The 12,357-nt window shown below is 40.1% G+C and overlaps 1 protein-coding gene across 1 annotated transcript in view; it reads right to left on the bottom strand.

Annotated features, from left to right (window-relative positions):
* SEMA4G (semaphorin 4G) overlaps positions 1-12,357 on the bottom strand; it is a 531,345-nt gene that overhangs the window by 108,982 nt on the left and 410,006 nt on the right. The window contains exon 10 of the mRNA XM_053692470.1: positions 8,793-8,937. Coding sequence (XP_053548445.1) covers positions 8,793-8,937 — 145 coding nt within the window. The remainder of the gene's footprint in view (positions 1-8,792; positions 8,938-12,357) is intronic.

Here is a 12,357-nt window from a genome sequence, read left to right as displayed (position 1 = left end):
AATATGTTCAATTTGTACAGATTGACTTTTATTTAAAGTAGCATCAATACAGTTAGTACATAAATTTCTATTGGGCTCCACTTTGGCTTTAGCACATATAGCACAGATATCTTCCTCTGAATCAGACATGTTTAACACACTAGCAAATAAACTAGCAACTTGGAAATACTTTTCAAGTAATTTACTATAATATGAAAACGTACTGTGCCTATAAGAAGCACAGAAAAAGTTATGACAGTTGAAAATTAATAAACTGAAAAGTTATAGCATCAAATCTTTGTAAAAAACACAATTTTAGCAAAGGATTGCTCCCATTAGCAAAGGATAACTAACCCTGATAGCAGAAAAAAAATACAGAAATAAACGTTTTTTTATCACAGTCAACTACAATCTCACAGCTCTGCTGTGAGTGATTACCTCCCTCAAAACAAGTTTTGAAGACCCCTGAGTTCTGTAGAGATGAACCAGATCATGCAGGGAAGACAATAAACTTCTGACTGAATTTTTTGATGCGTAGCAAAAGCACCAAAAAAGGCCCCTCCCCCTCACACATAACAGTGAGAGAGATCAGTAAACTGTCATAAATTAAATAAAACGACTGCCAAGTGGAAAAAAATAGTGCCCAAAACATTTTTTCACCCAGTACCTCAGAAAAACAGAATTTATGTTTACCTGATAAATTTCTTTCTCCAACGGTGTGTCCGGTCCACGGCGTCATCCTTACTTGTGGGATATTCTCTTCCCCAACAGGAAATGGCAAAGAGCCCAGCAAAGCTGGTCACATGATCCCTCCTAGGCTCCGCCTACCCCAGTCATTCGACCGACGTTAAGGAGGAATATTTGCATAGGAGAAACCATATGGTACCGTGGTGACTGTAGTTAAAGAAAATAAAATATCAGACCTGATTAAAAAAACCAGGGCGGGCCGTGGACCGGACACACCGTTGGAGAAAGAAATTTATCAGGTAAACATAAATTCTGTTTTCTCCAACATAGGTGTGTCCGGTCCACGGCGTCATCCTTACTTGTGGGAACCAATACCAAAGCTTTAGGACACGGATGAAGGGAGGGAGCAAATCAGGTCACCTAAATGGAAGGCACCACGGCTTGCAAAACCTTTCTCCCAAAAATAGCCTCAGAAGAAGCAAAAGTATCAAACTTGTAAAATTTGGTAAAAGTGTGTAGTGAAGACCAAGTCGCTGCCCTACATATCTGATCAACAGAAGCCTCGTTCTTGAAGGCCCATGTGGAAGCCACAGCCCTAGTGGAATGAGCTGTGATTCTTTCGGGAGGCTGCCGTCCGGCAGTCTCGTAAGCCAATCTGATGATGCTTTTAATCCAAAAAGAGAGAGAGGTAGAAGTTGCTTTTTGACCTCTCCTTTTACCTGAATAAACAACAAACAAGGAAGATGTTTGTCTAAAATCCTTTGTAGCATCTAAATAGAATTTTAGAGCGCGAACAACATCCAAATTGTGCAACAAACGTTCCTTCTTTGAAACTGGTTTTGGACACAGAGAAGGTACGATAATCTCCTGGTTAATGTTTTTGTTAGAAACAACTTTTGGAAGAAAACCAGGTTTAGTACGTAAAACCACCTTATCTGCATGGAACACCAGATAAGGAGGAGAACACTGCAGAGCAGATAATTCTGAGACTCTTCTAGCAGAAGAAATCGCAACTAAAAACAAAACTTTCCAAGATAATAACTTAATATCAACGGAATGTAAGGGTTCAAACGGAACCCCCTGAAGAACTGAAAGAACTAAATTGAGACTCCAAGGAGGAGTCAAAGGTTTGTAAACAGGCTTGATTCTAACCAGAGCCTGAACAAAGGCTTGAACATCTGGCACAGCTGCCAGCTTTTTGTGAAGTAATACCGACAAGGCAGAAATCTGTCCCTTCAGGGAACTTGCAGATAATCCTTTTTCCAATCCTTCTTGAAGGAAGGATAGAATCCTAGGAATCTTAACCTTGTCCCAAGGGAATCCTTTAGATTCACACCAACAGATATATTTTTTCCAAATTTTATGGTAAATCTTTCTAGTCACAGGCTTTCTGGCCTGAACAAGAGTATCGATAACAGAATCTGAGAATCCTCGCTTCGATAAAATCAAGCGTTCAATCTCCAAGCAGTCAGCTGGAGTGAAACCAGATTCGGATGTTCGAACGGACCCTGAACAAGAAGGTCTCGTCTCAAAGGTAGCTTCCAAGGTGGAGCCGATGACATATTCACCAGATCTGCATACCAAGTCCTGCGTGGCCACGCAGGAGCTATCAAGATCACCGACGCCCTCTCCTGCTTGATCCTGGCTATCAGCCTGGGGATGAGAGGAAATGGCGGGAACACATAAGCTAGTTTGAAGGTCCAAGGTGCTACTAGTGCATCCACTAGAGCCGCCTTGGGATCCCTGGATCTGGCCCCGTAGCAAGGAACTTTGAAGTTCTGACGAGAGGCCATCAGATCCATGTCTGGAATGCCCCACAGGTGAGTGACTTGGGCAAAGATTTCCGGATGGAGTTCCCACTCCCCCGGATGCAATGTCTGCCGACTCAGAAAATCCGCTTCCCAATTTTCCACTCCTGGGATGTGGATAGCAGACAGGTGGCAGGAGTGAGACTCCGCCCAAAGAATAATTTTGGTTACTTCTTCCATCGCTAGGGAACTCCTTGTTCCCCCCTGATGGTTGATGTACGCAACAGTCGTCATGTTGTCTGATTGAAACCGTATGAACCTGGTCCTCGCAAGCTGGGGCCAGGCCTGGAGAGCATTGAATATCGCTCTCAGTTCCAGAATATTTATCGGTAGAAGAGATTCTTCCCGAGACCAAAGACCCTGAGCTTTCAGGGATCCCCAGACCGCGCCCCAGCCTATCAGACTGGCGTCGGTCGTGACAATGACCCACTCTGGTCTGTGGAACATCATCCCTTGAGACAGATTGTCCAGGGACAGCCACCAACGGAGTGAGTCTCTGGTTCTCTGATTTACTTGTATCTTCGGAGACAAGTCTGTATAGTCCCCATTCCACTGACTGAGCATGCACAGTTGTAATGGTCTTAGATGAATGCGCGCAAAAGGAACTATGTCCATCGCCGCCACCATCAACCCGATCACTTCCATGCACTGAGCTATGGAAGGAAGAGGAACGGAATGAAGTATCCGACAAGAGTCCAGAAGCTTTGCTTTTCTGGCCTCTGTTAGAAAGATCCTCATTTCTAAGGAGTCTATAATTGTTCCCAAGAAGGGAACCCTTGTTGACGGGGATAGAGAACTCTTTTCCACGTTCACTTTCCAGCCGTGAGATCTGAGAAAGGCCAGGACAATGTCCGTGTGAGCCTTTGCTTGAGGAAGGGACGACGCTTGAATCAGAATGTCGTCCAGGTAAGGTACTACTGCAATGCCCCTTGGTCTTAGCACCGCTAGAAGGGACCCTAGTACCTTTGTGAAAATCCTTGGAGCAGTGGCTAATCCGAAAGGAAGCGCCACGAACTGGTAATGTTTGTCCAGGAATGCAAACCTTAGGAACCGATGATGTTCCTTGTGGATAGGAATATGTAGATACGCATCCTTTAAATCCACCGTGGTCATGAATTGACCTTCCTGGATGGAAGGAAGGATAGTTCGAATGGTTTCCATCTTGAACGATGGGACCTTGAGAAATTTGTTTAAGATCTTGAGATCTAGGATTGGTCTGAACGTTCCCTCTTTTTTGGGAACTATGAACAGATTGGAGTAGAACCCCATCCCTTGTTCTCTTAATGGAACAGGATGAATCACTCCCATTTTTAACAGGTCTTCTACACAATGTAAGAACGCCTGTCTTTTTATGTGGTCTGAAGACAACTGCGACCTGTGGAACCTCCCCCTTGGGGGAAGTCCCTTGAATTCCAGAAGATAACCCTGGGAGACTATTTCTAGCGCCCAAGGATCCAGAACATCTCTTGCCCAAGCCTGAGCGAAGAGAGAGAGTCTGCCCCCCACCAGATCCGGTCCCGGATCGGGGGCCAATATTTCATGCTGTCTTGGTAGCAGTGGCAGGTTTCTTGGCCTGCTTTCCCTTGTTCCAGCCTTGCATTGGTCTCCAAGCTGGCTTGGCCTGAGAAGTATTACCCTCTTGCTTAGAGGACGTAGCACCTTGGGCTGGTCCGTTTTTACGAAAGGGACGAAAATTAGGTCTATTTTTTGCCTTGAAGGGCCGATCCTGAGGAAGGGCGTGGCCCTTACCCCCAGTGATATCAGAGATAATCTCTTTCAAGTCAGGACCAAACAGCGTTTTCCCCTTGAAAGGAATGTTTAGTAGCTTGTTCTTGGAAGACGCATCAGCCGACCAAGATTTCAACCAAAGCGCTCTGCGCGCCACAATAGCAAACCCAGAGTTCTTAGCCGCTAACTTAGCCAATTGCAAAGAGGCGTCTAGAGTGAAAGAATTAGCCAATTTGAGAGCATTGATTCTGTCCATAATCTCCTCATAAGGAGGAGAGTCACTATCGAGCACCTTAAGCAGTTCATCAAACCAGAAATATGCGGCAGTAGTGACAGGGACAATGCATGAAATGGGTTGTAGAAGGTAACCCTGCTGAACAAACATCTTTTTAAGCAAACCTTCTAATTTTTTATCCATAGGATCTTTGAAAGCACAACTATCCTCTATGGGAATAGTGGTGCGTTTGTTTAAAGTAGAAACCGCTCCCTCGACCTTGGGGACTGACTGCCATAAGTCCTTTCTGGGGTCGACCATAGGAAACAATTTTTTAAATATGGGGGGAGGGACGAAAGGAATACCGGGCCTTTCCCATTCTTTATTAACAATGTCCGCCACCCGCTTGGGTATAGGAAAAGCTTCTGGGAGCCCCGGCACCTCTAGGAACTTGTCCATTTTACATAGTTTCTCTGGGATGACTAAATTTTCACAATCATCCAGAGTGGATAATACCTCCTTAAGCAAAATGCGGAGATGTTCCAATTTAAATTTAAATGTAATCACATCAGATTCAGCCTGCTGAGAAATGTTCCCTAAATCAGTAATTTCTCCCTCAGACAAAACCTCCCTGGCCCCCTCAGATTGGGTTAGGGGCCCTTCAGAGATATTAATATCAGCGTCGTCATGCTCTTCAGTAACTAAAACAGAGCAGCCACGCTTACGCTGACAAGGGTTAATTTTGGCTAAAATGTTTTTGACAGAATTATCCATTACAGCCGTTAATTGTTGCATAGTAAGGAGTATTGGCGCGCTAGATGTACTAGGGGCCTCCTGAGTGGGCAAGACTCGTGTAGACGAAGGAGGGAATGATGCAGTACCATGCTTACTCCCCTCACTTGAGGAATCATCTTGGGCATCATTGTCATTATCACATAAATCACATTTATTTAAATGAATAGGAATTCTGGCTTCCCCACATTCAGAACACAGTCTATCTGGTAGTTCAGACATGTTAAACAGGCATAAACTTGATCAGAAAGTACAAAAAACGTTTTAAAATAAAACCGTTACTGTCACTTTAAATTTTAAACTGAACACACTTTATTACTGCAATTGCGAAAAAACATGAAGGAATTGTTCAAAATTCACCAAATTTTCACCACAGCGTCTTAAAGCCTTGAAAATATTGCACACCAATTTTGGAAGCTTTAACCCTTAAAATAACGGAACCGGAGCCGTTTTAAGCTTTAAACCCCTTTACAGTCCCTGGTATCTGCTTTGCTGAGACCCAACCAAACCCAAAGGGGAATACGATACCAAATGACGCCTTCAGAAGTCTTTTATAAGTATCAGAGCTCCTCTCACATGCGACTGCATGCCATGCCTCTCAAAAACAAGTGCGCAACACCGGCGCGAAAATGAGACTCTGCCTATGCTTTGGGAAAGCCCCTAAAGAATAAGGTGTCTAAAACAGTGCCTGCCGATATTATTATATCAAAATACCCAGATAAAATGATTCCTCAAGGCTAAATATGTGTTAATAATCAATCGATTTAGCCCAGAAAAAGTCTACAGTTTAAATAAGCCCTTGTGAAGCCCTTATTTACAATCGTAATAAACATGGCTTACCGGATCCCATAGGGAAAATGACAGCTTCCAGCATTACATCGTCTTGTTAGAATGTGTCATACCTCAAGCAGCAAGGGACTGCAAACTGTTCCCCCAACTGAAGTTAATTGCTCTCAACAGTCCTGTGTGGAACAGCCATGGATTTTAGTTACGGTTGCTAAAATCATTTTCCTCATACAAACAGAATTCTTCATCTCTTTTCTGTTTCTGAGTAAATAGTACGTACCAGCACTATTTGAAAATAACAAACTCTTGATTGAATAATGAAAAAACTACAGTTAAACACTAAAAAACTCTAAGCCATCTCCGTGGAGATGTTGCCTGTACAACGGCAAAGAGAATGACTGGGGTAGGCGGAGCCTAGGAGGGATCATGTGACCAGCTTTGCTGGGCTCTTTGCCATTTCCTGTTGGGGAAGAGAATATCCCACAAGTAAGGATGACGCCGTGGACCGGACACACCTATGTTGGAGAAATTAAACTATTTTACATGCCAGCAAAAAACGTTTAACATTAATAAATTGAGTGTTATTAAAAAGCCTGTTGCTAGTCCCTGCAAATTAGGCTAAAGTTTTATGCATACAGTATAATTCCAGTGAAGTGCCATTCCCCAGAATACTGAAGTGTAAAATATACATACATGACAGCCTGATACCAGTTGCTGCTACTGCATTTAAGGCTGAGTTTACATTATATCGGTATGGCAGAATTTTCTCATCAATTCCATTGTCAGAAAATAATAAGCTGCTACATACCTCTTTGCAGATTAATCTGCCCGCTGTCCCCTGATCTGAAGTTTACCTCTCCTCAGATGGCCGAGAAACAGCAATATGATCTTAACTACTCCGGCTAAAATCATAGAAAAACTCAGGTAGATTCTTCTTCAAATTCTACCAGAGAAGGAATAACACACTCCGGTGCTATTATAAAATAACAAACTTTTGATTGAAGGTATGAAACTAAGTATAATCACCACAGTCCTCTCACACATCCTATCTATTTGTTGGGTGCAAGAGAATGACTGGTAATGGCAGTTAGGGGAGGAGCTATATAGCAGCTCTGCTGGGTGAATCCTCTTGCACTTCCTGTTGGGGAGGAGTTAATATCCCATAAGTAATGGATGATCCGTGGACTGGATACACTTAACAAGAGAAACTGAATATATTTTTGTTTGCTTTATGACCTGATTTGAAGTATAGAATTCTGGGTAAGAATATGCAAATGAGCTATACAATCCATCACCTTGCAATTTTTAAAAATGTAACACTGGGCTTACAACAACCTCACAACACTTTCACTATCATATGCCTTTAATGCATCACTTTTTATGTCCCTTTAAATCAACAGAGCTGATGGATACACTATCATGAATCCATGACAACACATATTTAACATCCTCTTATTTATGTAATTAGTTTTCAAGCATTTACACAGTTTGAACTTATGATCAACAGCATGACCAGCATCGTGTTAGTTTGAATTTGTTTGGAACATAAACAACATTATTAAACTTGTTTACTGTTCAGCAGTTTTAAAACATAGGGGATAAAATCATAAAAATACAATATAATTTAAAAAGACATTTCACTTCAAACACAAAACAATAAGCAGGGTTATACTTTATTATGCTAACTGTACATTGTTATGTGTTATGGATCGGGCCACAACATTCTCTTCACTCCCTGTTTAGCTACAGCCCCCTCACATACACACACAAAAACAGAACACTTAAAGGGACATCAAACCAAACATTTTAATTTCAAGATTCAGATACAGCACACAATTTAAAACAGCTTTCCAATTTACTTCTATTATCAAAATGTCTTTGTTTTCAAGTTATCCTTTGTTGAAGAGCAGGAAGGTAAGTTCAGGAGTGTGCATGTGTCTGCAGTTATACATCAGCAAGTGCATTAGATGACAGCACTATTTCCTGTCATGCAGTGCTCAAGACATGTGCACGCTAACCTATCTATATATCTCTTCAAGAAAGAATAAAAAGAGAACTAATCAAAGTTGATAATAGAAGTAAACTGAAAAGTTGTTTGTAACGCTATTCTCTATCTGAATCATGAAAGAAAATGTGTGTGTTTCATGTCCCTTTAAAGGACCACTCCATGCAGTAGAATTGCATAATTAACAAGCGCATAACAATAAGAAAATGCAATAACACCTACTCTGAATTTCATATAAGCAGTAGATATTTTCTCCCATTTTCAAGCCCCCTGCATCATGTGACAGACATCAGCCAATCACAGACTAGTATACATATGCCTTGTGTACATGCTCAGTAGGACCTTGTTCCCCAGAAAGTGTGAATATAAAAAGACTGGGCAAAATCTGATAATGCAAGTAAATTGGAAAGAGTCTTAAAACTGCTGTTCTATCTGAATCATAAATGTTCATTTTGACTTGAGTGCCCCTTTACGTTTATAGTAATACCATTCCTGACATAAGTATGCATGCACACCCGTGTGGAGAAAGTTGGCATTTACAAGCTGAGGGACCAATGTTGTTAATGGCCTGTTTCTGAGGAAAAAAGATAGCGGAGGACAGATAAATAAGGATAAAAGTGAGAAGAAAAAAAAAAAAAACAGAAGAAAAGAGATATGAAAAAAAAGACTGATGAGAAAGATAAAGACAAAGACAGAGAGATAGAAAAGGGACAGAGAGAAAGAGTGATATATGGATTAGGAAGATATAAAGGGAGGAAGATAAGAGATAAAAAAAAGGTTGTTTTTGACTTACAGTACCAGGCCTTGGTTTTGGAACATCTCCTTCAAGTCTGGACCATTTACGAGAAGCAACTTGGTACTCCATATAGGGACCTTCAAACACTTTCTGGATATCTGACACACTGTACTGACAAATGGCTGAAGCTTCCATGTTCCTCCTGGGTGTGACATAAAAAGTATAATTTGATTATTAAATATAATCCACATTGTGGTCATTTTCTTTCTATATTACATTATAGAGCCTGCATGCAATGGTAAATTCCAGCAGCAGATTGCTCCCTGCCAGAGGTGAACTGGGGCAGACAGGGATGAATATGTACACCCCAGTCTGCCCTCACTTAAAGGGACAGTATACAATCATTTTCATATAACTGCATGTAATAGACACTGCTATAAAGAATAAGATGCACAGATACTGATATAAAAATCCAGTATAAAACTGTTTAAAAACTTACTTAGAAGCTCTCAGTTTAGCTCTGTTGAAAAGCCTACTGCAAGTGGGAAATAAGACACTCCCCCCCTCCCGCATATGAAAAGACCCTTTACACAAAAAGGAGCAAGCTGGAGTAGGTATCTGTCGGTATTCTCATAAAACTTTGGGGCTTGGTTAGGAGTCTGAAAATCAGAGCAATGTTATTTAAAAAATAAGCAAAACTATACATTTAAAAAAAACAAAAAAACTTTATGGGCTATATAAATAGATCATCTACAAAACATGTATGCAAAGAAAAATGAGTGTATAATGTCCCTTTAATAAATCGAGCCCTATGTACTCACTCATGCAATGCCAGACCATGGAGTACAGCTGGACAGGAATAAATGGTGAGATTGGTGCACAAGATAATAATCCGGAAAAGAGCTGTTAAGGTTTACAGAAAATGCAGTAACAATATTATTCTATGTTATGTTGCATGGCCTACTTTAAAGATTCATCTGTGTTGTAAACTCATGTGCTTTATAAATAAAGTATTGGGGGTGAAAAAAGATTCTTATTCTACGTGGCTTCATCTCAGGCTCTGTAATCAGCATAAATACATTAAAAGAATTATCCAATGGCCAGTCAGTACCCTAAATAAATAATCACTTTAGAATCTAAGTGCATCCTTCACAGCTATCTATCACCCCTGCAAATGAAAGGAACTGTTTGACACCATTTAAGGAACAGTTAGTGTGTGACATCGACAAATGTCAAGTATTTTTAGCAGTATCATTCTGATTCCGTCTGTGTGACCTAGCTGTAACGTCTCTAAAGAATTCCAAACCGTTCCGTTTTTCTTTTAAGAAAAAATAGTCAAAAGAGGATTAAGAGCAATGAGATCTTTAACTAGTTCATGGATTTTGAGTTGTTTGTTAAAAAGAGGGGTTAGCTCACTACTCCTTGAGATATTTTAGGATATAGTTATATGTAATGACTGGTAAAAGGTTTCACACTCAAAAACAACAAAGTTAAATTTGGTACAGATAGAGCTTTAAATAGGGCAACTGATAGATCACCACCAAACAAATATAAGATAAAAATGAATGAGATAGAACAGTGTTTTTCAGCTCCAGTCCTTAGGAGACACCAACAGTCAAATTTTCATGATATGTAAACTAGAACATTGTTTCTTAACCCCTTAATGACCACAGCACTTTTCCATTTTCTGTCCGTTTGGGACCAAGGCTATTTTTACATTTCTGCGGTGTTTGTGTTTAGCTGTAATTTCCCTCTTACTCATTTACTGTACCCACACATATTATATACCGTTTTTCTCGCCATTAAATGGACTTTCTAAAGATACAATTATTTTCATCATATCTTATAATTTACTATAAAAAAATTTATAAAATATGAGGAAAAAATTGAAAAAAACACACTTTTTTAACTTTGACCCTCAAAATCTCCTACACTTCAACAACTACCAAAAAACTCCCATGCTAAATAGTTTCTAAATTTTGTCCTGAGTTTAGAAATACTCAATGTTTACATGTTCTTTGCTTTTTTTGCAAGTTATAGGGCAATAAGTACAAGTAGCACTTTGCTATTTCCAAAACATTTTTAAAAAAATTAGCGATAGTTACATTGGAACACTGATATCTGTCAGGAATCCCTGATTAACCCTTCACATATATATATTTTTTAAAAGAACACAACCTAAGGTATTAAACATGGAGTATTTTGACTCTTTCCATGCAACTATTTTACCACCAATCTATGCCAAAGTTTGAAAAAAAAAAAAAAAAATGGTGATTTTTTGACAAAATAGCAATTCAAGAATACATTTACTGAGAACGTTAAGGGTTACTGCCAAATAACACCCCAATATGTCTTCAGCAGCATCTCCTGAGTACAGTGATACCACCCATGTATAGGTCTGTTGGGTTCTCTGGGGGCTAAAAGGCCTTATTTTTAGGGGGCGCATTCCAGTTTTTTAATTTGGAATTTTCACATCTGTCGTCATGCACCCATGTCCTATTTGGGACATTTCTGAAGCCGGACAATGCAAATTACCCCCATCAAACCATATATTTTTAAAAAGTAGACACCCTAGGGTATTTCAAATGCTGGTATTTTAACACTTTGCATGCACTAATTCAACCACCAGTCTTTGTCAAACTTTTGGGTAGTCATTTTGGTGTGTTATTTTTCACACGCATTGTACTTTAGGCATGGATTCTCAGTTCCTGTTATATGTTACTGACCAAAAACACCTCAATATGTGTTCAACAACAACTTCTGAGTACAGTGATACCCCCCATGTATAGGTGTGTCGGGTTCTCTGGGGGCTAAAAGGCCTTAATTTTAGGGGGCGCATTCCAGTTTTTCAACTTGGAATTTTCATATCTGTCATCATGCACCCATGTCCTATTTGGGACATTTCTGAAGCCGGCCAATGTAAATTACCCCCATCAAACCATATATTTTTGAAAAGTAGACACCCTAGGGTATTTCAAATGCTGGTATTTTAACACTTTCCATGCACTAATTCAACCACTAGTCTTTGTCAAACTTTTAGGTAGTCATTATTTTGCATTATTTTTCACACACATTGTACTTTAGGCATATATTCTCAGTCCCTGTTATGTGTTACTGCCAAAAAAAACCTCATTATGTATTCAACAACATCTCCTGAGTACAGTGATACCCCCCATGTATAGGTGTGTCGGGTTCTCTGGGGGCTAAAAGGCCTTAATTTTAGGGGGGGCATTCCAGTTTTTCAACTTGGAATTTTCACATCTGTCATCATGCACCCATGTCCTATTTGGGACATTTCTGAAGCCGGACAATGCAAATTACCCCCATCAAACCATATATTTTTGAAAAGTAGACACCCTAGGGTATTTCAAATGCTGGTATTTTAACACTTTCCATGCACTAATTCAACCACTAGTCTTTGTCAAACTTTTAGGTAGTCATTTTTTTGCATTATTTTTCACACATATTGTACTTTAGGCATATATTCTCAGTCCCTGTTATGTGTTACTGCCAAAAAAAACCTCAATATGTATTCAACAACATCTCCTGAGTACAGTGATACCCCCCATGTATAGGTGTGTCGGGTTCTCTGGGGGCTAAAAGGCCTTAATTTTAGGGGGCG

This window comes from Bombina bombina, chromosome 9, assembly GCF_027579735.1.
Source record: "Bombina bombina isolate aBomBom1 chromosome 9, aBomBom1.pri, whole genome shotgun sequence".
NCBI classification, from domain to species: Eukaryota; Metazoa; Chordata; class Amphibia; order Anura; family Bombinatoridae; genus Bombina; species Bombina bombina.
This window is presented reverse-complemented; position numbering and strand designations above follow the sequence as displayed.